The sequence below is a fragment of the Dipodomys ordii genome, unplaced genomic scaffold, assembly GCF_000151885.1.
Source record: "Dipodomys ordii isolate 6190 unplaced genomic scaffold, Dord_2.0 Scaffold90, whole genome shotgun sequence".
NCBI classification, from domain to species: Eukaryota; Metazoa; Chordata; class Mammalia; order Rodentia; family Heteromyidae; genus Dipodomys; species Dipodomys ordii.
Genome location: NW_012267306.1, coordinates 10,258,361 through 10,283,665, shown reverse-complemented (window position 1 = coordinate 10,283,665; position 25,305 = coordinate 10,258,361). Strand labels below are relative to the sequence as shown.

The 25,305-nt window shown below is 32.7% G+C and overlaps 1 protein-coding gene across 2 annotated transcripts in view; it reads left to right on the top strand.

Annotated features, from left to right (window-relative positions):
- The window catches only part of Cd36 (CD36 molecule (thrombospondin receptor)), a 53,839-nt gene extending 29,234 nt beyond the window's left edge, over positions 1–24,605 (top strand). For both annotated transcript variants that reach the window (XM_013026058.1, XM_013026057.1), the window contains exons 4-15: positions 4,287–4,447; positions 8,022–8,169; positions 8,565–8,744; positions 10,874–10,965; positions 12,830–12,876; positions 16,734–16,803; positions 18,326–18,513; positions 19,186–19,304; positions 20,298–20,371; positions 21,050–21,104; positions 22,014–22,182; positions 23,679–24,605. In XM_013026058.1, coding sequence (XP_012881512.1) covers positions 4,287–4,447; positions 8,022–8,169; positions 8,565–8,744; positions 10,874–10,965; positions 12,830–12,876; positions 16,734–16,803; positions 18,326–18,513; positions 19,186–19,304; positions 20,298–20,371; positions 21,050–21,104; positions 22,014–22,178 — 1,299 coding nt within the window. In that variant the 3' untranslated portion in view covers positions 22,179–22,182; positions 23,679–24,605. The remainder of the gene's footprint in view (positions 1–4,286; positions 4,448–8,021; positions 8,170–8,564; positions 8,745–10,873; positions 10,966–12,829; positions 12,877–16,733; positions 16,804–18,325; positions 18,514–19,185; positions 19,305–20,297; positions 20,372–21,049; positions 21,105–22,013; positions 22,183–23,678) is intronic.
- Positions 24,606–25,305: the final 700 nt, after the last annotated feature.

Sequence of the window (25,305 nt, the reverse complement as noted above, 5' to 3'; positions counted from 1 at the left end):
TAGCAAAGGCAAAAAGGACCTAGAGCATAACTCAAAGGCAAGAGTACCTGCTTTGCAAATGCCAAGCCCTGAGTTCGAACTACAATATCACCAACAAAGAACAAAATCAAACAAAGACACAGCACTACATATATTGTCAACTTCCATACAATGACAAAAAATAGTTACTTGAAAACAATGTTCGGAGAAATAGCATAAAGCACATGTAATTTTCTTCCTCCAGCTCAATTTGTTGTCACCATAGTTTGATTTTCATGCCATATCCAAAATCTCCCATTTCAGGTTTCTACAGAAATTCTGGACATCTGGACAATTCTGGACATTTCTGGATATTTGAAGTATATTAGATCTTGTTAAAAACTATATTAAATCTTACTCCATTATATTTCACCAAAGCTGTTTGGTGGACTAACTGATAACCTGTAACATTTTCAATTCTCAGCATAACTGTCAGCAAAGTTCAAATCTACTTTCTTACAGTGCACAAACATATTTTTAAACATGGAAATATTGTTCAGTTTAGGATCCATTATGAGTAAATTACAATAGCAGATGAGAAAGACAGAGGGTATCATCCACAGCCATCTGCTTTTGAAGGAAGTGCTTATTTGAATGGTGATGAAACAAATTATAAAAATAACTAAGTAGCAGAAAGCAGTGTCATGGGACATTGCACAAATTATTGGCACATAACTGAGTTAGATGGCAAATTCAATGAAGCACACAGTGAAACAATGTGGGAAGTAAATGTAACAGTTCACACTCTCAACAATGGGACTTCCTTGAATATTTGCCATGGGCTAATGTTATTCTAAGTAGCCACACTTATTAGTTTTCCTGATTGTTTTCACATATTTAAACCATATGCCAATGTAATTAACTTGTTTTGACTCATAAAAATACAAAGTTCTGGGGCTGGGAAAGTGGTTCAGTGGTAGAGTGCTTGCCTTGCATTCATGAGGTCCTGAGTTCAATTCCTCAGCACCACATAAGCAGAAAAAGGCAGAAGTGAAGCTGTGGCTCAAGTGGTAGCGCTGAAGAGCTGAGGCCCAGGCCCAGAGTTCAGGCCCCATGACCACCCCCAACAACAAGCAAAAGTTCTTATGCTTTGAATCATTATTATTATTATTATTATTATTTTGTAGATAGGGAAAGTGAGGTCTCAGGAGATTAAAAACTGTCCCAAATTTAAATGCTTATTACTCAATCAAAACCCTTTGAAGATAGTTTCAGTGTTGAACGTTTCACTCACTCTGTGCCTTCACTCTGTGTTTCAAAGATAGAAACTACTCCACCACTTTCTTAGGCTAAAGAGCAAAATAACCTAACTGATTCATTTCAGTCTGCTGTGCATGACTGTATTCTTACTATTTTATAACATCCTTGAGAAATGAGATAAGATGTTTTCTACATTTGCAGTATATCTACTACACACAGGAAGGGTATTTTGATAGTCACATTAAATATGTCAGGTGCATACATACCAGTTTCATAGTAACAGCAACAGGCTAGTATGTAACTAAATGGAAAGTATAATTGCACCCAGCATCTGTTTTCAATCAAAGGCACATAGAAGGGTAGAACTTTCAAGGTCACTTCCATCCTAACTGGAGGATATGCTGAACAATGTGAGATTCACCAGGAGGAATCCAATCATTCCTGGGGCTAGATAGTCTGCCTACTTTATGTCTTGATTGAATCCTGACTTACACATTAGCAAGGTGACAGGATCTTAAATTATATTTGTTTTTTTCTGTGTACATAATTATCAAATTGAATTCAAATTTAATGGAAGAATTGCATTATTATGCTAAGTGGTACAACTAATTTAATTTAAATTGCAGGTTTTTAAATTCCAAAAAGACATAGAATTTTGTCTAATCTTAAATTCAAGAAGCAATTTTCTAATATGAAAGTACTGGCATGAGAGAAACTACATTTGTATTCTGCATACTTCAACAGTTTTGTATTTTAAAATTATTTATTTATTTTTGTTATCTTTATGTAGTTCTGCAAAGGGGTTGAATTTAACAAAGCAGTTTATGCATACAGTACATCTTGATCAATGTCAGCATCTTCACACATCTTCCCTGCCCACTCTTCCCTCACTCCTCTTAATATAAAGACAATGTGTGCCGTTATATCAGACACCTAAGGCTATAGAGTGAAAAATTCGACACCTTTATTATGTATTACAAATTGTTACAGGACATTGAACAGCTGCTGATAACTCAAGCTGATAACTCAAATTATCAATTTGATAATTATGTACACAGCTCCATTCAAAAGAGGTAAATGTGACAACAAATAGGGCAAAATTATTTCTAGTCTTTAAAAAAAAAGAAGAATTTCACAATGTCCTTTGGGACTTAGGTGTATATACATTAGACTTAAAGAGTCATTTTGTCCCTCGGGCACCTTGTATTACAACACCTTTTCAATTCTTTAAGAATTTAATGAGTCTTTTCATTAAAGACTTAAACAAAATATGTTCCTTGAGACACAAAATAAATAGTAGATATTTCATCAGATAGACTTTAAGATTCTTTCAATGTGTGGAAACTGGATGTGTCCCCTGAATTTGGATAGTGTGTAGAAACTGGATAGTCACTTAAAGTAGGGTAGACTCGTACAAGCTCCAGTTTCAATATTCATAAACACATCTGCCTTTAGAACAATCATAATTTGTACAATTTTGTGTTAATATTGGTCTTTTTGCTTTAGACAACAGCCCTTTGGAGAGCAAATTAGAGAGCTTTCAAGGACAATTTCATAAAATGTCACTTTATCGGCTCTTGTTCCCATTTTAAGTGGATTACAACAGCTCAGAGTTTTGTAATTGCATTTTCACCAAATGCCCAGTTCTTCTCTGAGGAATTCCTTTTTAACTGCATTAAGCAATAACATATCCTGAAGATATGAAACGTAATTTGACATCTGCCAACTAAGTGTAGAGGGTGACATTAAGAAAATAATGTTTAGTGGCTTGATGTAAAAGAGGACTAGAATCAGGGTCAGAGAAGAATATTGTCTTTGTGAGTATATTATTTGCCTAAGTGACCATTGTGTAGGCCAGTGATCTGGCTTCTTAGAGCCTCAGTGTGCTATACTGGAAATGTGATGATAGGGGTAATTGTCCCTTCTTGAACCATTATGAACTGGTGCTTCTTGGTAAAGTATGTAGAAATAAGTCAGATTGTTCTATTCATGGGTCTCGTTAAGCTCATTTTCTTTTAAATTGTTTTCTTCCCCTTCCTCTTACTTATGAAGGTAGGAGCTATTGAACTTGGCCCTTCTATCCAAAGTATTTACTTAATTATACTACAGCCTCTAAAATCTTCTTCATATGATCTGCTTAGTACAGCTTCATAAAGTTCCTCCCTTCATAGACTTCCTGTTCAGAGGAAGGAAACTGAGAGGACATCAATGGCCACTCCTGAATCTTGTAGATCACACATGAACCTTAGGGTTTTAAGGTTTAACGATTTTACACTTGGTCCCTAAGCTCCTTGATGAGGAACTAGATTTCTAACATAGGATGATTAAATTCCAACATTGGTTTTCTGTATGAAAAATTTTAGTATAAAGAGCATCTGTGATTTGGTAATGGATAATACAAACATACACACATATAATATCTTGTCCTTTTTTTATAGAATCATGTAGGACCCAATATAGACAAGTCATAATTTTTGGAGATATGGATATTTCAGTAAATATATTAAGAATTAGGAAGACCATTATGGTGAGATTCAAAAGGAGATAGACGTATTTGTGTTTTTCGTCCACAATCATTTGCTTTCTTCTTTTAATAAGTGTTAAGTCATCTCCTTGTAGATTGCCCAATTTCAAAGAAAAGGAGAGAGCTTCTAATAGTATTTGATTTTTCTCTTAGTACTTCTCCTTTGCCTCATCATCACTATTCCTTAGGGGTAGGAAGTCAGCCTGGTAAGGAATGTTAGGAATAGTTTCAATAAAGCTTTCTTCATAAATTATCTTACTGGCTGTTGTAATAAAGCCAGAGAGTCACCCTATGGCTTCCGTTATAGTCAGCAGTCATGGCTTCTCTGTTATACACCGATTCTCTCAGGGAAACATTAATTAAAGAAGTTGCTGGACTGTGTGGAATCTTCCTTGCTTCAAGTGTCTGACAAAGAGGCCAAGGCTGTCATGAGCAAGATACTTTGGCATGGTCCTTTAACTCTGGCTGACTAAATGCTGTAAGCTCTTTGAAGTGCCTGCATTAACTACAAAGAGATCACCCACATTTATGTTCTTTTTCACAGGAAGTCGTCCTTGAAGAGGGTACAATTGCTTTCAAAAACTGGGTTAAAACGGGCACAGAAGTCTACAGACAGTTTTGGATTTTTGATGTGCAAAATCCCCAAGAGGTGGTAGTAAACAGCAGCAACATTAAAGTGAAACAAAGAGGTCCTTATACATACAGGTGGGTGTGTGTCCACAGAGGAGGGGCATTCCTTCCCTGGGCATGCATGTTTGTCAGAAAGCTTCCGCCTGACAAATTCCATTGTATTGGTGTCTATTTATTTTCTTGCCAATGATATAACATGAGATAATTTTTTCCTATTTGTATGGAATCTAGAATCCCTTTAAGATGTGATATATATATATATATATATATACATCTCTCTCTCTCTCTCTATATATATATATATCCATGTTAATAGGTATTTTATAGAAAAAATACAGAGGCTATTAGCAATTTATCATCATCCAATAACTGCCTGGGTTTGGTATATGTGGCATATAATGTCAACATTTCTGAAATATACATATTAATCAGGGAAACCATATATGTGTGTGTGTATATGTATGCATTATTTATTTATTTATTTAACAACATCAATATAAATATTGACTTACATCAGTACTTATCAAAGCCTGGCTACTGGACCAGCATATGGGCATCACCAGGAGATTTGGTAGATCTGTCAATTCTGATACCATATCATACCAAATAGATCAGAAAATCTGTCATTGGAAACCAGTGATCAGTTCTGAAATCATTGATGTCATTGATATCCACACTAGGTTTGGGGAACCAAAGTTCTAATGTGATTATGTAACTATATACTTGCTAAGAGTTGAGAGTCTAATTAATTTCCATGTAATACGGATATGTAGGTATATCAAGCAATTTCATTTTTATATTTTTTTCTATTCTGAGTCTATATATGCTATACTTTTGTTTAGATTCTCTAATAGTTTAACATGTTTCTGAATAAAATATTTACTCATAACTAAGGCAAAGAATTATTCAGAAACTTTCATTCCTGTAAGTAAATAATATGACAGCAATGATGTGAGAGATCTTGCCCCTGTTAATACAGAGAGAGGTAACTCAGATTTCTCTGCATTTTTTCTCCAACTTAAATTGTAATCTATATCTTTTTCCCCCAAGTATCAAGTAAGTAAAAGAAGTGCTAAAACTACTACCTTAACTAAAGATTTGGAATAGATAGATAAATAGATAGAAAGATAGATAGATAGATAGATGTATTAACTAGGTTTTATATATTATTTATTTCACAAAATGTGATTTTTCTCAAGGGTAATTTAAATCCATGATCACATTTTTATCACAGAATGTTCTATTTATAATTATTTTTATGTTTTAAAAAGTTGTAGTTTTTAGCTGTTTTGTATATTCTATGATTGTATCATCTCCCTTACTCTCTAAATGATTACTATGTTTCTAGAGCAAAAACTGACACTGATATCATAATGAAATAATAGTTGTTGTGAGGTTAAAATGGGGTATAACATGATTCATATTAGAGTGTTGGTGACAACTGTGCTTTAGCAGTCCCCCCCTAGTTTGTTTTCTCTTCATCTATCTATCTATCTATCTATCTATCTATCTATCTATCTATCTATCTATCTACCTATGATTATCACAATTTTGTTTAAAGATTTCCATTCTTTTTTCCACTGTTTAAATTTAATTTTATTGTCTAGGTAATGTACAGAGGGGTTAGAGTTACATGCATAAGGTAGGGAGTACATTTCTTGTCAAACATTGCTATCCCCCTCCCTCATTTGTCTCCCACTTTCCCTCCCCCCCACATACTCCCACCCCCAAGTTATAAAGTTCATTTCCAACATGTTGTCTTGTGAGTACCACCGTTGCATTGTTTAAAGATTTCCATTCTTACAAGGAAAACATCTTATCTTGGAAACTCTTGTGTTCTTATAGTTCTCACTGAGTACCTTGTTCCGGAAACCAGTGATAGCTATGATGTATACTGATGAAAATCTAGAATTTATAGTAGACTCAATGAAAGTTGAGTCATAATTGTATAAGCAATGTAACTTCAATGTCATAAATAAATGTGAGGAAAATGAATCGATGTGAGAATTTGAATACAAATCTCAAGTTGTTTTAGGGGAATTCCTAATTTTAATAGTTTTAGGGGAATTGCTTTCACTTTGAAAGATATTATCTGGAATATGAGGAAACATAATCATAGGACTTTTTGTAACAACATGCTGACTATGTTCTCTAACTTTCAACTTTCTAAAAGCAGGGAGGGCACAGTATTAAGGATTTTCTCATAATGAGTGCCATCTACTGGTATTGTGATGTAAGTAGCACAATATAAGCAAATTGGTTTGATTCAAAATTAGTTTACTATTTGTGGAATTGTCTTCTCTATATAAATGTTCCTAAAAATGCAGTTGCTTGATTTTTAAATATCAAGGAGATGCGCTCCATTTTATTAGTTATTTTAGAGAAAACTCGTTGTTAATAGTTTTCTGTCTTGGGGTTTTTCTAGACTTTTATATTCTTTGTATATAAGAATAGACAATACAATTGTGATAAGTGTGTTAGACATAAAGTATCTTTTTAGATTGTTGTAAACCCTCCTAAAATAATGTGCACCATTGTTTTAGAAAAGTCATTATATCTTAAGCATTATGATTCATAATCTCTACTCAAGAAGAATTTGTATATAGAATTATTATAGCATAAAATAATTTCTTTGACCTAAATTTTAGTATCATGCTTCTTTCAATCTTTACCTCAGTTATCTGTTCAGCTCAAATATTGATCATTTAAATACTTGTTAGTATGATGAATTAAATATATACCTTGTTTTGTTTTTGTAGGCATCTTGTTTTCCCTAAATATGTTCCTGTAGCTATCACTTTTTCCCTCATCCCTTAAAAAATCTGACATATTTTGCATCTTCAAGAACTGAAAGCCAGGAGCTTCTAACTAATTACTTTTTCACATATACTGGAAGTGATGAGTGTTGGTGTATAGCCCTTAAAAAGGGAATTTAGATTCTGTTATTTCTAGTTATCACTAAAGTACTAAAAAAGATGGAAAAATCAGTGGTGGAGAGTACTGTCCTTGGGAGAATGCTCTGTAGGACTGAAAACTGTACTCAGAATTCCCTTGCTTAATCTCTTCTCTGCCTCCTTTTTTACCATCAAAAGAAATACTCAGTGGGGTAGAGTCTGCAGTCTTATTACTCTTGAGATCTTGTTTAGTTCAGCGAGTTTCCCCACCCCATTTACATACAGGTATTTGCCTTTTTCCAAATGTATCATGTTCTATCTTCTTATTTTATACATGCAACTTCCTGCCCTTTTTTACCTAAGTAAACTATTAAACTAGGGTCTGGTCTTTAGACCATTATGTGGAATTGCTACCCCAATGATCCCACCCACTACCCAGGCTCAAACCTGGGTTTCTATTTGATCTGGTTTTTTTTTAATGGATTTTATATACAAACCCATTAAAACACACTACTCCTTTCCTGGTTTAATATCCCAGTTGAAAATTTTAAATTGGTGACAGTAAATTTCCTAGAAACTAGCACTGGCTAGTTAAGCACTTTTAATCCTGACATATTAAATTCTGAAACATTCTATGTTGTCAAATAGTTGTTGTTTTTTTCAATGAGTGAATGCCATTTAGTACCTAAAGTTCATAGAAGACACATTGGTTTTTAAAATATCCATTGTTTCTTGTTTTATTTCTTTTCTTTCAGAGTTCGTTATCTAGCCAAGGAAAATATAACTCAGGACGATGAGGATCACACAGTCTCTTTTGTGCAGCCCAATGGCGCCATCTTTGAGCCTTCACTCTCAGTTGGAACAGAAAATGATACTTTCACAGTTCTCAATCTGGCTGTAGCGGTGAGTGGACAATTAATTGTCCTAAAATGCTCCTATCTTACAGCTAAGTGCATCAGCATTATGATTAGATCTTTAGCTTTTTTGGAAATCCTATAGAAATATAACACTGTGTGATTTACGCCTTTGGAAAGATGACAAAATTTTAACAACTGAATTATAAGAGCCAAGTATACCATTTAAAATGGAGCTTAACTTGGATTGTCTTCTTGTGGTTCAAAATAAGGAATCAAATGTGATTTTCTTGAGTTTAGACCAATTATACCTATCAAGGCAGAGTTTGGCAGCTCTTCTCAAAGAATCAAAATTTCCTACTAAACTCCATTCTTGTATTTGGTCCATTTATTTGTTAAAATAAGATTAGGTACTCCGTGTATTCATGGTGATTTGTTTTATAGGCTGCACCTCATATCTATCAAAATGCATTTGTTCAAGTGGTGCTCAATTCACTCATCAAAAAGTCAAAATCTTCTATGTTCCAAAACCGAACACTGAAGGAATTATTGTGGGGCTATAAGGATCCATTCTTGAGTTTGGTTCCATACCCTATTGCTACCACTGTTGGCGTATTTTATCCGGTACGTACCAAATATAAAACCATATTGTGACATTATTAACTATGTATGTACAGTGTCCTTGACAAGTGTACGACTAGAATCTACGATATTAGTGTATTGCTGACTGGGAATGAATGTATACATATATATGTATGTGTATATATGAGTATATATAATATGGCTGAGGATGTAGAAGAGTCATATTTAATCCCTTTTCCATAGAAGTAAATGCTTAATCACAGAGACACCAGATAGATAGATAGACAGATAGATAGATAGACAGCTAAATAGACAGACAGATAGATACAAACATATAGTTAGACAGACAGATACAAACATATAGATAGATAGATAGATAGATGTGTATATGAAATGAAGTCTTTGAAAATAGCATATATACACACACACACATAAGTGTGTGTGTATATATATGCATATATATACATACACTTATGGCTTTAGCTTTTTTAATGGGACATTTCATTTTAAAATTATTTTCTAAATTTTAAATAAAAAATTTGTTTTTCTTATCTCCACATATACAATTTTCCTAAAATTAGCTTGTAAATCTGTAAATCTTGGAATGCTATTTTTGATGACTTTTCCCGCAAAAGTAAGTTCAGTGCTTTATTTTTTTTTAATTGTGAAAATACTGTACAGAGGGGTTACAGTTACATGGGCAAGATAATGAGTACATTTCTTATCAAGCATTGTTGCCTCCTCCTTTGTTTCCCCTTCCCATCCCTTCTCTTCCTCCTGCCCCCGCCGGGCCAAAGTTGTAAAATTCGTTTTTCAACATAACAACTTACACATCCCATTGTTGCAATGGGTCCAACTATATCCGTATTTAAACCATTTGTTTTTTCTGTTCCCCTCCCCAAATTATACCAACATCAAATACAGTGAAAGCAGGGGTTACCGTGGGGGAGGGACATACAAAGCAACAAAGAAATCATCTTATAAATATGTGAGAAATATTCACATGAAAGCAAAAACATTTGAACACTTATCTTGGGGTTCATTTCACCTAATATCAACTTATCTGACCTTTTCTGCTTGTTTGCTTAAAATATCTTCATATTACTATCCTTCTTTCTCTAGTCCTCTTAACAAATTTGTTTTACTCTTCACTAGGAAGTTAGCCTGAATTTACATATGAAATTGTCAGTGAGATTTATTTTTTCTCATATTCTGTTTTATTCTTGTAATTTAAATAGTTCCCACTGAAGAATAGTCATATTTATCATTGTATCATAATTATTTTACAACTTAACAAATTAGTTTAACATATTATACCATACTGTTCAATTTAGAGATAAAAAAAATCATAGTCTTTCTTTGCTTTTATTTTTCTGACTGACATCTTTGACATTTTTGCCTGTATCACTGCACACAGTGAAGAAAAAATTTAATGAGGTTTATAATTAACAGCTTAAAGTAAGTGGCCTACATATATTATGTTTTGGCAATGAAGATACAAGTGGTTTTGTTCTTCAGGATTTACTTGGTTGTAGCTTAGTGTTTTAATGAGCTGGCTTTGCTGGAGTAGTACCTTCTGATTTCGCTGAACATTGTACCTGGTATATTGCTTGCACTTTCCTGATCTCATTTTTACTTTCATTTGTGTTTAGGATTGGAAAGCTGCTTATCAATTAAGCGTTGCTATAGAAAGCATTAAGGGATCAGGGATTCAATTCTTTGAGATATACTACAACTGTTTTCTTGGCTAATTCAGTTGTTAATTTTGCATGCTTTATCTTTGTCTTTGCAGTAAGAAATTATTTAAATATTTGGAGTGCTCCTAGAAACAAATCTAGTTCTCATAAGTTTCACTCATTCAGTCTTTGCTTCAGCATGAATGGTGATCAGCATTCCTTCCTTGAGGGCTTAATTATTCAGAATGTTGTCTGATCCTGTCAGTCTCTGTCATGTCTTTCCTACATTATCTCAGCATCAAGACAGATTTTATATCCTACCCTTTAATAAGTTCAAACCCCAGGACTAAAACAATCTCATTACACTATACATTGAATTATAGAAAAGGATTCTGAATAACCATTGTTAAATGTAGAACTTCATTATTTGTATGTTACAATTTAGAGAATACGACTTGTTCAATAAATATTCTTTTCTTGTACATATTTTTTCAGTACAACAATACTGTAGATGGAGTTTATAAAGTTTTCAATGGGAAGGATGACATAAGCAAAGTTGCTATAATTGACACATACAAAGGGAAAAGGTAAGTGTCTTAGGAAAGTGTGTTTGTGTGTATGTTGTGTATGCTAAACTACTGTGAGACAGGAATGGTATTTTTTAACTGGCACTGGTACCAACCTTTGCAACAGACCTGGCAAAGTATCCTCTCTGGGAATAACTTTTCTGTCAGGCTCTCCCGCTTCCCTATTTGTTTCAGTTTGTTTCCCTATTTTCACCTGTACAAAAGTTCATGCTGCTGCATTTCAGTGCTACTTAGGATTTCCTTGGCTTTCATGCTTGGTGTCTCTTCCATTTTTAAAGAAATAGAGACTATTTTCTTCTCTACAGCCTATCCAGAATTATAGTGTACCTATGTAGTTCAATAATCACAAATGAAATAAATGAAAAATCAATACACCTAATAGGTAGAAAAATGATTTATTTATTTACTTAGTGCTTTTGTTAATACTGAGTATTGTTTAGACATTCAAGTGACCATTTCTAAGTTCATCAGTAAAGGCAGGGTCTTAATGAGTCTTCCCCTGTAAACAGTCTTCAAATAGTTTCCGTATGGATGATTTAGGTTTCTAACCTTTGTAGATGCAAAAATGGAATTCATATTCAATTACAATTCTAGAATTCGCATATGAAATGCAAATTTTGTCACTTTTGGAAATGGAAAAGGACAAGGCAACTTCATGAAGATATTTCAATTCTCCCAGCTTCTGACAGCCTGTCTGAAAGATTTGTAGTTTTTCATATTTGTATAAAGGAAAGAACCACCATATATATCAGGGAGAAAGCATTCTTTTCTTCTCCTGAAGTAAAAATAAGTCAACAAAACAGAAAGAGATTAAATGATTTCATGAGAGTCTTTATCTAGTAATAGCAGCCACAGTTACACATTTACTAGTGTAGTGCTTATAAAGAGTTCCTATTCATAGGGAAGTTGAGTGGAGGAAAACAAACACGTCTAAGTGTTTAAATGAAATCTGATCAAAGTTCTATGTTAAACAATTAGTATTTCACTTATCTGATTATTATAAATGTAGAGAAGTGTAGAGAGGGTTATGTACTTCTAATTAGAGCAAGAATTACATATTACTTTGAGTCTCAAATAAGGATGAATTAACTCTTCTTGACAACACCGAGTGTGATTAATAGCCTATAATTTTAAAAAGTAAGCAACAGATTGTATTCATATTTCATACATAGTATGTCAGGAATGAGAAAAATCTAGCTTTTCCATCACAAAAAAATGGCTGAGGATGCGGGTAAGTTATTACTGCTATCATATTTTAATCACTTTTTGGTATATGTAAATATTTTAACCTACACAGGTATTAAAGCAGAAGGTAATAAACTCTACCTAACTTTAAAATTACCTGATGCAAGAGTTAAAACAGGCAAATGAAATAGATTATTTATATGTTTCAATTTGTAGGGATCTAAGCATTTACTTTTCATTCTTTTCTTCTATTTTTCTAGCTTAATTGAAAATAACTCAATTAATAATTGTCTACTATTCATTGCAAACACTTAACATTCTCCCAAATAACTCCTTTCTCTCATTGGGGAAAAAATCCCTAGGTAGAGGTCTATGTTTTAAATAAACATTTCATAATTTTCTTCTTTGAAAGGTCTGCCTTTTTTATGTTTTCTTTTTCAGGCTAATTTACCATTTGGCAGATATTATTCACTGATTTGTCCATATCATGCCATAATATACTTAATTTATTACTGTAAGATTAAAGTTTCAAACAAATGAATATTAGAACATGTCTTAAACTTCATATGTCACATGTAATCTTTATTTTTCAGCAGAAGTATATTGAATCAAAGTAGGAAAAATAATTTAAAGTATACTTGAAAGGAGAATATTTATACATCTGTCTTTTATCCCTAAGGAATCTCTCCTATTGGCCAAGTTATTGTGACATGATTAATGGCACAGGTAAGAACATTTTAGATAACCCTCACCATCATACCTTACCTTCTCCCACCACTAGTGCTACAACATTCTGAAGGCTCAGTGTCCGTGTTTGCCTGTCTTTATAGCCCCACTCAATAATGCACTTTCTGTTCCATAAGCTTAGTATGATGGGATGGGATTTCTGAGGTTAACCATAGAGAATTCACATCACTTTGTTATTAAGGAAACAGTTGCTATATAAAACCTATACTTAATGGATTGGTATCCTACTAACAGAAATACCTTAAAAACAAACAAACAAACAAAAACAACCAGGTTGGTGGCTTCTACCTATAATTCAAGCTATTTAGAAGAGTTAGGCGGATCACAATTTGAGGCCAGTTCCTGAAAAAAAAAAAATCAAGACTTGACCTGGCTAAAATAGTAGCGAATTTGTCTTGTAAAAGCGACACCCTGACTAAAAACTTCAGTATGGGGAAAATAAAAAGCAAACTAAAAGAATAATGACTATTCATCCCTTTCTTATATGTTATACAGATAAAATTGAATAGAAACATAATGACAGAAGTGAAAACTTACTTCTTAGTGAGACTAAAAACTTAAGTAGTTAGTGAAGTAGAATAAAAAATCATATGTATATCACATTTATATGTACATATATGTGTATCTATGTACATATGTATGTGTAATGTACATGTGTATACACATGTATACATGCATTGTACACATGCATACTTACACTTATGTGTGTAGGCATAGCTGTTCATGCATACACATACACATACACTATATTTTCTTGATCCGTTCATACATTAAGGAGCATTTAGGTTGATTCCATACCTTGACTATGGTGAATAGTGTTGCAATAAACATGATTGTGCTGGTGACTTTGCTGTATCCTGGTTTGTAATCTTTTGGGTAAATGTCCAGGAGTGGAATTTCTGGATTAAAGGGTAGTTCTAGGTTCAATTTCAATGGGGTTTTATTCATTCATTAGAAAGAATGATAATGTACCATTTGTAAAGAAATAGAAAGACCCAGAAAAAGTATTTTAAATGTAGTAAGTCAGGTCCAGAGAGACTAAGGATTCATGTTTCCCCTTAGATGTGGAAGCTAGATGTAGCTTATAAACTTATAATAAATACCTTAGGTGGTATGCAAGTGTATACAAATGTATTAACTGAAATATAACAGATTCATGGAAGATTTCAAATAGTGTAATTCCTTAGAAGGGCAAAATCAAACTTCAGCAAAATAAAACAGCAGGAGTGTGTACTCAAGAAGGATGGGGTGGGACTGAGTAGAAAAGGGTAGATGAATGAAAAGAAGACCAGGAGAATGCAGTCAAGAGTCCAGCCTATATTGTTCAAAATTAAGAAGAATAAAGCAAGGGATGTATAGAGGTAGGATGGGTAAGAATGTTGAAAGAAGTGACATTGATCCACATGCATTGTATCACAAACTGCTTTGCTAACTTGCTACTCTTTGTACAACATAAAGATAAAAATAAAAAGAATAAAATATCCATATATTTTAATAAGGTAGTTACCATGAGAAAGTTCAGGAAAAAATAATAAGCTTACATTGTTAAATTTCTGCTACCCATGAATACTATGTGTGAGTGTAAGAATTCTGCATTAGAATTGGAGAGCAAAAGAACTGAAAGCTCTGATTTAGTGTTTGGCTAACTCTGGCTTCTAGTTGTCCTTGAAGAAAAGTAGACAGTTATTAGCAAAAGAAGTAAGATTTGGAAAGCAATGGCAATCAAATATAAAGTAATTAAAATCAAGTGTAAGCATTCAAGGACTACAAACAAAATATTTACAAAATAAGAGAAAATATCTAACAGGAAAATGTTACAATAATGATGAAAAAAGTTAAATGAAAAGAAAGCTGGAGTGCTTACTTTTCCAAAATGTTGTTTGAGTCTTGCATTATTATTTAATTGAATTGCTTTTTGTTTAGAAATTGAGAGAAATTTTTATGTATTTTTAGTTTTTTTAAGTTAATTTACTTTATTGTAATCATAAAGGTTACATACAAAAGGGTTTACAATTGCATGAGTCAGGCAATAACTACATTTCCTTTCACAGAGTGTCTTCTGTTCCCTACTCTCTCCCATCCCTTCCCTCCTATATTGCTTTATAGAGCAAAAATGACTGGATTTGCTTTTGTAGGGTGTTAAGCCATAGGAATAATGCATTTCTGCACATAAATTTTCAAGTGACTCATACTTCTCTCTGTATTTACATAAACATCATACTTAATCCTTACAGACAAAAGTATAATCTGCTGTTCCTATGTATTAAAGAATTTATTGTGTATTTAAGAGGAAAATAATTATACAGCCTGTCTGAAGTTAGTAGATAGGTGTAGCCAAAGAGCTACAAGCTAGAAGATGCAGTAGTAAAAATCATATAAAAATGTAAGCTCCAGGCTTGAATTTGAAAGGGTGAATATGTTACTAGTATTATTAAAAACTGAACTACATAACTTGAGGATAGGAATAGTGGGGAAGAACAATGAAAATGGTGATATTGATCAAAGTTCATTGTACTTATAGACTGATTTATGAAATTGAAAATTCTTTGTATAACTATGCTATAATCATTTTTATTGTAAGTAGTTTTACAATGGAGTAGCCAATTAATAAAGCAGTTTTTAATCATAATTTTTAGGTATAAGCATACAAGTAAAAAAAACGAGAAGAGCAGAAATGTGTTGAGTATGGCAAGTTATGACTTTAAGGAATAATTTTGGTCATGGGACTAGAAAGATAATAGGAAAAGATATCAATATTGGTATAACTTGGAATCATTTTGCTGAGGAAAAAGTATCTCTGGTGGTATCATTTCTCTTTGTCATTGCCCATATAAATTTCTGCATATAATTCTGGCATACATTCTATCATAGTTCAGATAATGATTGTTCAAGACTAACAATGTATTTTCTTTTAGTTGGTAAGATTCTGGGAAGGCATTTTCCAGACAGGGTCCAGTATGGTAGATCCCAGATAAACTTTAATATTTAATCAGCTCACTGCCAGGATGAAGCAGTGAGTACAAGATTACTATAACCCTCACCATGGGAGTGTGAGATATAACAGTTATCATGAAGGTACACTTGCTAGAAAAGACACTGGCCCACATAACTGAGGGCTGGGTCTTACTGTTTGAAACAAATATTTCCAGTGTAGGCTCATTTTGTTTATATTAATTTGAGAAGCAAATGGAAGAGTATCTAATAATTTCCTCATTTATTTAATGTGTGCTGTGGAGTTTAGCTATATTAGGAATTCAATCACCTCAGTAATTCCCTTGTTAAATTGATTGGATATGTTTCCAAAGCATTGGGAGGAAATTCTATTTAGTGAGAGATATGGATTTCAAATGGATTGGAAAATACTAATCAGCCCTGAGTACAAATGAATGAATCACTATTAAGACCAAAGTCGGTATAACCCATGTTCTGAAGGACTCTATGGTAAGAGATATTTCCCTCTGTTGATGGAGCAAGTCATTTCCAAATCATGCAATTACAGCTTTCACATAATCTGATTTTACTATTTACTTGTTGAACCTCTGATCCTTGTAGCCACATATGGTTGTCAGGTTCTCTAAATGTGTCCCGGATGTTTGATTTATACTGTAGACTAAGAATGTGTACTAGACTTGGGAAATGTAAAACTCCATTATTTTTATTGAGTGTGCACTGAAATAGGACTAAGAATATATTAGATTGAATAAAACTACTAGGTACTTTTTAAAATTAGGTAGGTCATTTTATCATATTTCTATTAACTATGCTTGAGATTTCTAGATTTTTTTAGAGAATGCATATTACATCTAATCACTTGCCACTGCCTTGATTTTTAATAGATGCAGCTTCATTTCCACCTTTTGTTGAGAAGTCTCGAGTATTGCGATTCTTTTCCTCTGATATTTGCAGGTAAGACGTAGCTACTGATCTATGTCTAAATCAGACTTTTTGTCCCTCAAGCAATAAAGTGAAATTAAAGAGCTCATGAACTAATAAATATATTATTGAATAAAAATATACTTAGGGTATTTTTATTTGGGAAGGGCTGGGAAGGAAAACAAAGGAGGAGGCAACAATGCTTGATAAGAAATGTACTCATTATCTTGCCCATGTACTTGTAAACCTCTATAAGTTATTTTCACAATAAAAATTCATATATTAAAAAGAATAAATGCATAGGAAGTGACACTGTGGCTCAAGTGGTAGCACGCTCACCTTGAGCTGAAGAGCCGAGGGATAGTGCCCAGGTCCAGAATTCAAACCCCATGACCAGCAAAAAAAAGAATAAACGCATAAATATAGAATTCATGTGCTTATTAAATATTTTCAAAGTACTCTTCTGTATATTCTAATAATTTATAGTGCAAATCATTTTCTATACTTCTATTAACAACTATTTTTATGAATTTACTAAATTATTAGTGCTTTTAATACCAATGAAATCCAAAAGAAATTGTCTAGTCTTTCTAAAAATATACATAAAGGACTTAGAACTATGTGCATTAACCAATATGGAATTATATCTTACTAACTCTTTCCAAAGTAGCCTTCTGAATGTTTCAACTTTTAATAGCATAAAGCATTTTCTTTGTTCTTTTAAGAACATTTTTCATGCATTTTAATCAACTGAATTTAATACCACCAATGAAGCTAAGAAGAAATTGCCCAGTTTTTCTAAAAATAGGCAAAGATGACCCAGAATTTTATCATTACTGTTTTCTACAGTATCTTTTCATACTGGTGAGACCCAGGAAAGACTCTACAACTCCTGGTGCTCTTACCACTCTTTTTGAATTGAGCCCTGTCCCTAAACTCTGAAATTGAAGGCAAACATTGAATATTTGTGAATCTTTCCCTTAGCCAAAAATTTAATGAGAACCATGTTTGTTTGTATTTTCTGAGAATTAGCAGGATACATACTGAGCTCTAGCATAGTGCCTATTTCTTGTTAAATATTTTGGAAATGATCTTTTATGGGCTGACACCCCAACAACTGAATAGATTTTATTTTTCCAAGATTAAATTTGAAAGATAGAGACTTTGGACTGGGTGCAAATAAATATTTATTACTTCAAACTCTTTAATATGTAAGGGAAATTAACTCTTAAGAAATGTCACTGATTATATTAAATTTAATAATATATTAAATTCCATGGTAGTAGATAATCAAAATTTGTAACATAATATGATATATAATATTACATAATTTAATATTTTTAATAAATAAAAACATTTTATACTCAGGTATTGAGTTGTGGTACATCTTCATATCATTTTTTCCCTAGGAATTAAGCAAGTCTAAGATTCTATCAAGATCATCTGATATTTCTAAATTAAAGCAAAAATATAAACCAAAAAAGAAAAAGAGACAATCGATTTCCAATGTGTGGTTCTGGTTCTTGGAATTAAACTTGTTTTTATCCCTGTGTAGATCAGTCTATGCTGTATTTGGATCTGAGGTTGACCTGAAAGGAATCCCTGTGTATAGATTTGTTCTTCCATCCAAAGCCTTTGCATCTCCAGTCCAAAACCCAGACAATCATTGCTTCTGCACAGAAACCATTGTCTCCAAAAATTGTACTTCATATGGTGTGCTAGACATTGGCAAATGCAAAGAAGGTACATATGTGTTCTTGGCATCATGATTCATGACATCATTTGTAGTAGTTTTCTAAAATGCCTTACCCCAAATCACTTTCTACCGAAAACTTAAAATTAAGGCATTGATAAGAGAAAGTAAACAAGGTTTGATAGCAGGAATTTTAGTGTTGCTTTTATTCAGTATTTGGGGTATCATTTGTGAAACCAATGTTGTACTATTAAGAAAAAACTTGAAAAATGAAAGTAAATGCTTAGAATATCTCTAAAACAAGAATGGTCAAACAATATTTGGACTCCTTCTTGTTTCTTTGCATGGTTGTGAGTGTGAATGAAAAAGGAAGGAAAAAATTACTCATGAATGGATTTTCAGTCTAGGAACATAGTTATGCTTAGTGCATGGATATATGTAGTTGAAACTTTGTTTAGCAGCTGAACTATGCAAACTGAAAGATGGCACAAAATAAAGACCAGACACCAACTCACTGCTGAGGAGGAAAATGCAGAATTTAACATTTCATCTCTATATATTATGTACCCTGATAAAATTCTGTCCCTAAACTGTAATCAGTGTTCAAAGCCAACTATTTTACTTAATCTTAAAAAAATCTTTTCTTACAAGAAAGTAGTTTCTGAGCATTATGTTCAACAAGAAATGATTATTTGCAATTGAGTCTGATTTTCTGTTTTCAGGAAAACCTGTGTACATTTCACTTCCTCATTTTCTACATGCAAGTCCTGATGTTTCAGATCCCATTGAAGGCTTACATCCAAATGAAGAAGAACACAGGACATACTTGGATGTTGAGCCTGTGAGAAAGTAGATTATTTCTTTGACTTAGCTAATACTGTCATTTATAAACCCAAGAAAATCTTTCAGTCACAATTTTGAATTACTTTCTTAATAAATTAGTGAAACTTGGTCAATGTAACTAGCACTGATTTCTTCCTTTTGTGCCATACAAGTGGGGAGAAAATTAAATTTTTATTGCATGGACTTTGATAAGACTTTTAATGGTATGTAAATTATGCAAACAATGAAAATGAATAGTTAGCTTACTTGTGACTATTTTATCCTGAAACTAAACTTATGTATAGATATTGCTTTCATGAGAAGCCACCATCACCACCATATGCTATTAGGAATTAAACAATTTTATGAGAATATATACGTTTCATTCAAAATCTCCTGTATTAAACCTCAGAAGAATCTAAAACACTATAGTTTTAACATTTCTATTAGTAGAATAATCTTGTTTTCTAATGTTAAGGACAAGTGGGGAAGGAGTTTAATTGGACAGTTGCTTGCCCAGAAAGTCTAAGGCCCTAGGTTAGAGTCTCTTCACCACATACACACAGATTAAATCCTAGAATCTCAATAGTTAGGTTTCTGCTGAAAAATAACAATGGAAGGTATTGGTATAATTACACTAACACATGGAATCTGAATAAATTTATAGTTGATCATGCAGAATTCAGGAATTAAATGAGTAATTTTGTTACTGATGCTGTTAATTTCATGCATATTATTACAAATTTAAAAAATCTTGATGTCTTCTCTGTTTGACAAAGCAATTACATGTATATACACATATATAGGTGTATAAAAATTTATACATAGAATCTGATTTACATATACTGATATAGGTAATAGCTAATAAGTCCAATTAATTTTTATAAGCCTTAAGTAGTCCTTTTTTGTTAAGCTCTTAACTTTCCTGCTGTCATAGCAAAAATAAAATTTGCATATTATAAAATTTATTTTAAAAGAAGTTAGTAATTATTTTAGTTTATTTTTCTTTCAGATAACTGGATTCACATTACAATTTGCAAAACGGCTACAGGTGAACATATTGGTCAAACCAGCAAAAAAAATTGAGTGAGTCATTTTATATTATATATTTTTTATTTTATTGTAAAGTTTATTTATAGAAGAGTTAGTTATGTATGTAATGAGTGCATGTCTTTTTGAACAGTGTCAGCACAGAAATCGTGGGACAAAGGGTTAATCAATTCAGCAGTGATACTCCCTAGACACTATGTTGGAAATGAACTATACAAATTGGGGAAAAGGGTTTCAGGAGGGGAAAAACTGGGAGTGAGTCACTTTAAACAATATTATCTTTATCCATATTCAAGTAAGAATCTGACTAGGCTCATGAAAGAATATCAAATGTCAATTTCTCTTCAGTTTAATGTTAATTCACAATAATTAATTTAGTAACTTTTCACTAAGAACAATTATCACATACAGTTTAAAATCATGTCTAGTGTTTATTGAAATATATTAACATATTTTTCCTACATAGCATTTGTTGGGAAAATGTGCTTGAAAAAAGCTAAACTAGTTAGAGATTTGTATTAAATATGTGAGTGAAAAGTCTGAGAAACAGCTACATTAAAATTTGAATAGTTTGTGGCCAAGAACAAAAATCTAGAAACTTAAATAAGCAATAACAATTGATTTCTGAACATCTACAGTTGTAATTACAAAAATATCTACCAGATATATATTTAAAATAAATGTTTTGACAGTTATTTTCAATATACATTACAGAGCATTAAAGGGTCTGAAGAAGAATTATATTGTGCCTATACTTTGGCTTAATGAGGTTAGTATTTTAATTCATTAATACAAGACAACAAAATAAGCTTTTGATGTTTCCAAATTATATGTATATTGGAGGTTGTATATGCTTTAATTTTTCATAGGGATAATCCAGCTTACACATTATTGAGTATGTCTATTTGTTAGAAATAAATTGCATACAGGAAGTGGCGCTGTAGCTCAAGTGGTAGAGCGCTCTCCTTGAGCTGAAGAGCTGAGGGACAGCGCCCAGGCCCAGAGTTCAAGCCCCACGACCGACAAAAAAAAAAAAAAGAAATTAATTGCATACAAATATCAGTTTTATGGGTTTATTTTCTTTTAAAAAGACAAACAGTTTGAAATTATATTCATAGTGTATCTAATCTATATTTTCTTGGTCATTATATGATTTCCTTGTGAAATCAAGACTTACTGAAAAATATCAATGCTTTAGAAATATTGAGTTAAATATATTTAAGACACTATAAAAGTCAACTGTGCTTATAAAGGGCAGATTAGATTAGGTATGGGTAGCATATCCTACTGCCTGAAAATATTTAGTGTAAATGACAAAAGTTTGTGTGTCAGAGCTAGAAAATGTGTTGTTTGAACCTTTAGAAGTGAAATTATAGAACTTTGTAAATTCTCTCTGTCACTGGGTAATAACTTTTAGAAATTGGTGAAATATTTCAGAGACAATTTCGAAGAGTAAATGAACCTTGTACACTGAAGATTGTTATGTATCATATTTAAAGAAAGTGAGTTATTACTGTATGTATTGTCTTCTTTGACAAGAAAAGGGATTCCTACTCCCTCATATCTTAGATGCAAATGACTAACACCTATGTCAGGAATGTTTAGAGGAAAAGATAGTAAAGAGTTTGTGTATTTTGTTTCATAATTTTACCCAAATAATGTTAATTATCGATTACAGACTGGTACCATTGGTGATGAGAAAGCACAAATGTTCAGAAATCAAGTGACTGGAAAAATAAATCTCCTCAAGCTGGTTGAGTTGGTCTTGCTGGGTATTGGAGTGGTGATGTTTGTTGCTTTTATGATTTCATACTGTGTATGCAGAACAAAGAAAGTAAAATAAGTAAGTATATGCATTGCTCAGGATTTTACACAAATCATTTCATCTGATCCTTGCTAAAATTCCATGAGGCTCTAATAGCCAGCCTTCATAGCATCTATTATATTCTTGAGTGACAGTCCAACAAATTATAGTCTGTAATCACTGAAAAAGTATGCATTATTAAATTCTAAATCAATCAAATTAAGGATTCAAAAACTTAGAGTAGAATTTAAGAACTGTTTTTTATCCTTTTCAAAATTTATTATCTCTAAGTAGATCTACAAAGAGATTTCAGTTCTGCCAGTTTGTAAGTAGAATATACCTGGATCTTGATCAGTGTCATACCTACCATCAGTCTTCCTCAACTTCCCCAACACCAACCATACCCCAATATCTCTTTTCTGGAGAGAGTAAGAATCTTGCCTCAAAAAGACAACTCAAGTTTTTGTTCTGTACTATTCCTACAACTTTTCATTTACTAAAAGAAAAAAAGAAAAGAAACAACTGAACAAACTTGCCTAAAATCTGTTTGGATGGAGTATATTCCAAAATGTAACTTAACATACTCATTTATTTTATAATAAACATTGCATCACCTTTAGTATATACAATGATCCAAATAAGAAGTTATGGAGAATCCTAAATATTCATATGGCCACTTATATAATTATAAACATCATCTGGTGAACAGTAAACAGTCTAATAGTAAAGTATGATTTTCATAAACAATATGTAAAATGTGCCTTTTTTGTGCTATCCCAGAACTTTCTTGCTCAAAGCTAGCACTCTACCCCTTGAGCCACAGCTCCACTTTCACCTTTTTGGTGGTTAATTGAAGAAAAGAGTCTCACAGACATTCCTGCCTGGGATGGTTTTCAACTGCAGTCCTCAGCTCTAAACCTCTTGACTAGCTAAGATTACAGGTGTGAGCTGCTGGCACCCAGTGTCTGTTAAATTTTTATGATAATTTTATCATTGCTTAATGATATCTGAATATCAGTTTCCTTTGGTCTATAAATGGCTAAATTATAGAACTTGTCACCAGAAATATTAGTTTTTTTGATATAGTTTAACTCTTCTTTTCCTTACCCATTGATTTTTTTCCCTTATCAGTTTCTTGATATACCAGGATTAGAAGAGTAACAGGAAATGGAGATTTCCTCAAACAAACGGGTTTTTAACTAATTCTAAAAAGTATGTTCCCAGGAAAAATTTTAAACCGAGAAAATGAGGAAATAAATACTCCAGAGAATAAAGTAAAAGAAAGTGTTTTTACTCATGGATCATGAAGTACTTTTGAAAGTAGTAATTTATGAACATCTACATAGAGAATGGGATTTTGGAATATGGAAATGTTGTCTAGAGCAGAGTTAATTAGTTACCTTTCCTGGTTATGTGCTGTGCTGCACAGCAACATTAAAAAGCCTTTATATGAGTTGTTAGACTGCAAAATACAAAGTATCTTTTTATTATTCTACTGCATTTTGATAAGTAATAAAGTATCTTCTACTTTACAGGTAGTAAATGAGTCTACATATATGCATCAGCTACATCAAGACCTTCCATAATATAAATCTGCAAAAATGGGGATTTATTCTGCTATATTTTTACAAAACACAACTTATCCTTTAGTTGAAGAAATGGTGGCACTTTCTATATATTTTTGGCACTAAATTGCAGCACAATTCAAGAGAATTAAGATGTCATTAAAATGTATAGTTTGTACAAAACCCAGAACGTTAAAACAACAACATCATTTATACAATTGAATTGGTTTTCGTTTCTACATATTTGACCAGGAACCACTGGTTTCTACTTGGCTTTGGTTCATGGATTGGTTCCCAGATAGCAAATTCAGCAGAAGAGTGGACATTCAAAATAGTCTTGTCTTGCTTATCAAAAGACAAAGACTGTCATGCTCAGAGGCTGTTTATTTGCAGTGGGTAAATCTACATACTGTCATTACATTGGATTAGCTCCAAAGATTCTGAAGGAATTTAAGAATGAGAGCTAAAAGTTGAATGATTTATGAGCCATTCATTAAAACTTAATTTTTTGTTTTGCCTAGAATCCTTTGTACGGCAAAAGCAGCTATTGTAACCATTTTTCACTTCCTAAAGTGGCTTATAATTTTGTCACTGATCATGCAAATTATCTGTAGCATCTTTGTTGTTTTCGATGTGTAGCTCTTCCTGGATTTCTGAGTACATTTCAGTTTTGTTTTTGTTTCTGTTTTTGTTTTTCCTGCTCAGTTGCAACTTAAAGCTGGCAACCTCAGAATGCTGTTCTAGTATTAAGAGCTGTACAGGATAATAAAAAAATATTATATGGAATATTACAAACAGTAGAATGTACATCAAAAGTTATTGGTTATAATATTTCTTGTTTTCATAGTTACTGCAGAAGGACTGATGTCAACTATTAAAAGATGTTCTTCTTTAAATTCCAGTACTTTTGTCTAGTTCCTGTTGTGTTATGAAATATCTATCCTATTTTCTGTGGCTGTATTTTTTTTTTCTGGTTTTGGGGCCTGAACTCTGGATCTGGGCACTGTCCCTCAGCTCTTCAGCTCAAGGCTAGCACTCTACCACTTGAGCCACAGCACCACTTCTGGCTTTTTTTTCTTTTTGCTTATGTGGTGCTGAGGAATGGAACCCAGGGCCTCAGGCATGCAAGGCAAGCGTTCTACCACTGAGCCACTTTCCCAGCCCCTGTGGCTATATTTTTTGAAGCTATATTTCTTTCTCAATTCAATTTTTATTTAAATCAACAACTCTGAGTTGTACCTGGGGGGGGAGTCCTTTGTAATATTTCCATTCATGCATAAAAGAACTCAAAGGAACTCCCTTTTTTCATCATGCTCCCTCAGTTCCCCTCTTTATCCATCCCCTGTTTTAATAATTTACTTATCTTTTAAGTTGATTGGGGGGAAAATAAATTTTGATTTTATCAGATTTTATAAGACTATTAGACATATTGATATCTCACTCTGCTTTCTTTAGCAGAGAGGCTCACCTATTGTAGACTACACTAATCCTACAAAGTTTTGACACAGAAAGGGAAGGTAAGACAAACTCTGTGTTTTCCATGTAGAGGGATACAGAACAAATGAGCATTGATGACTCAACTGTGTAGATGTCAATATTAA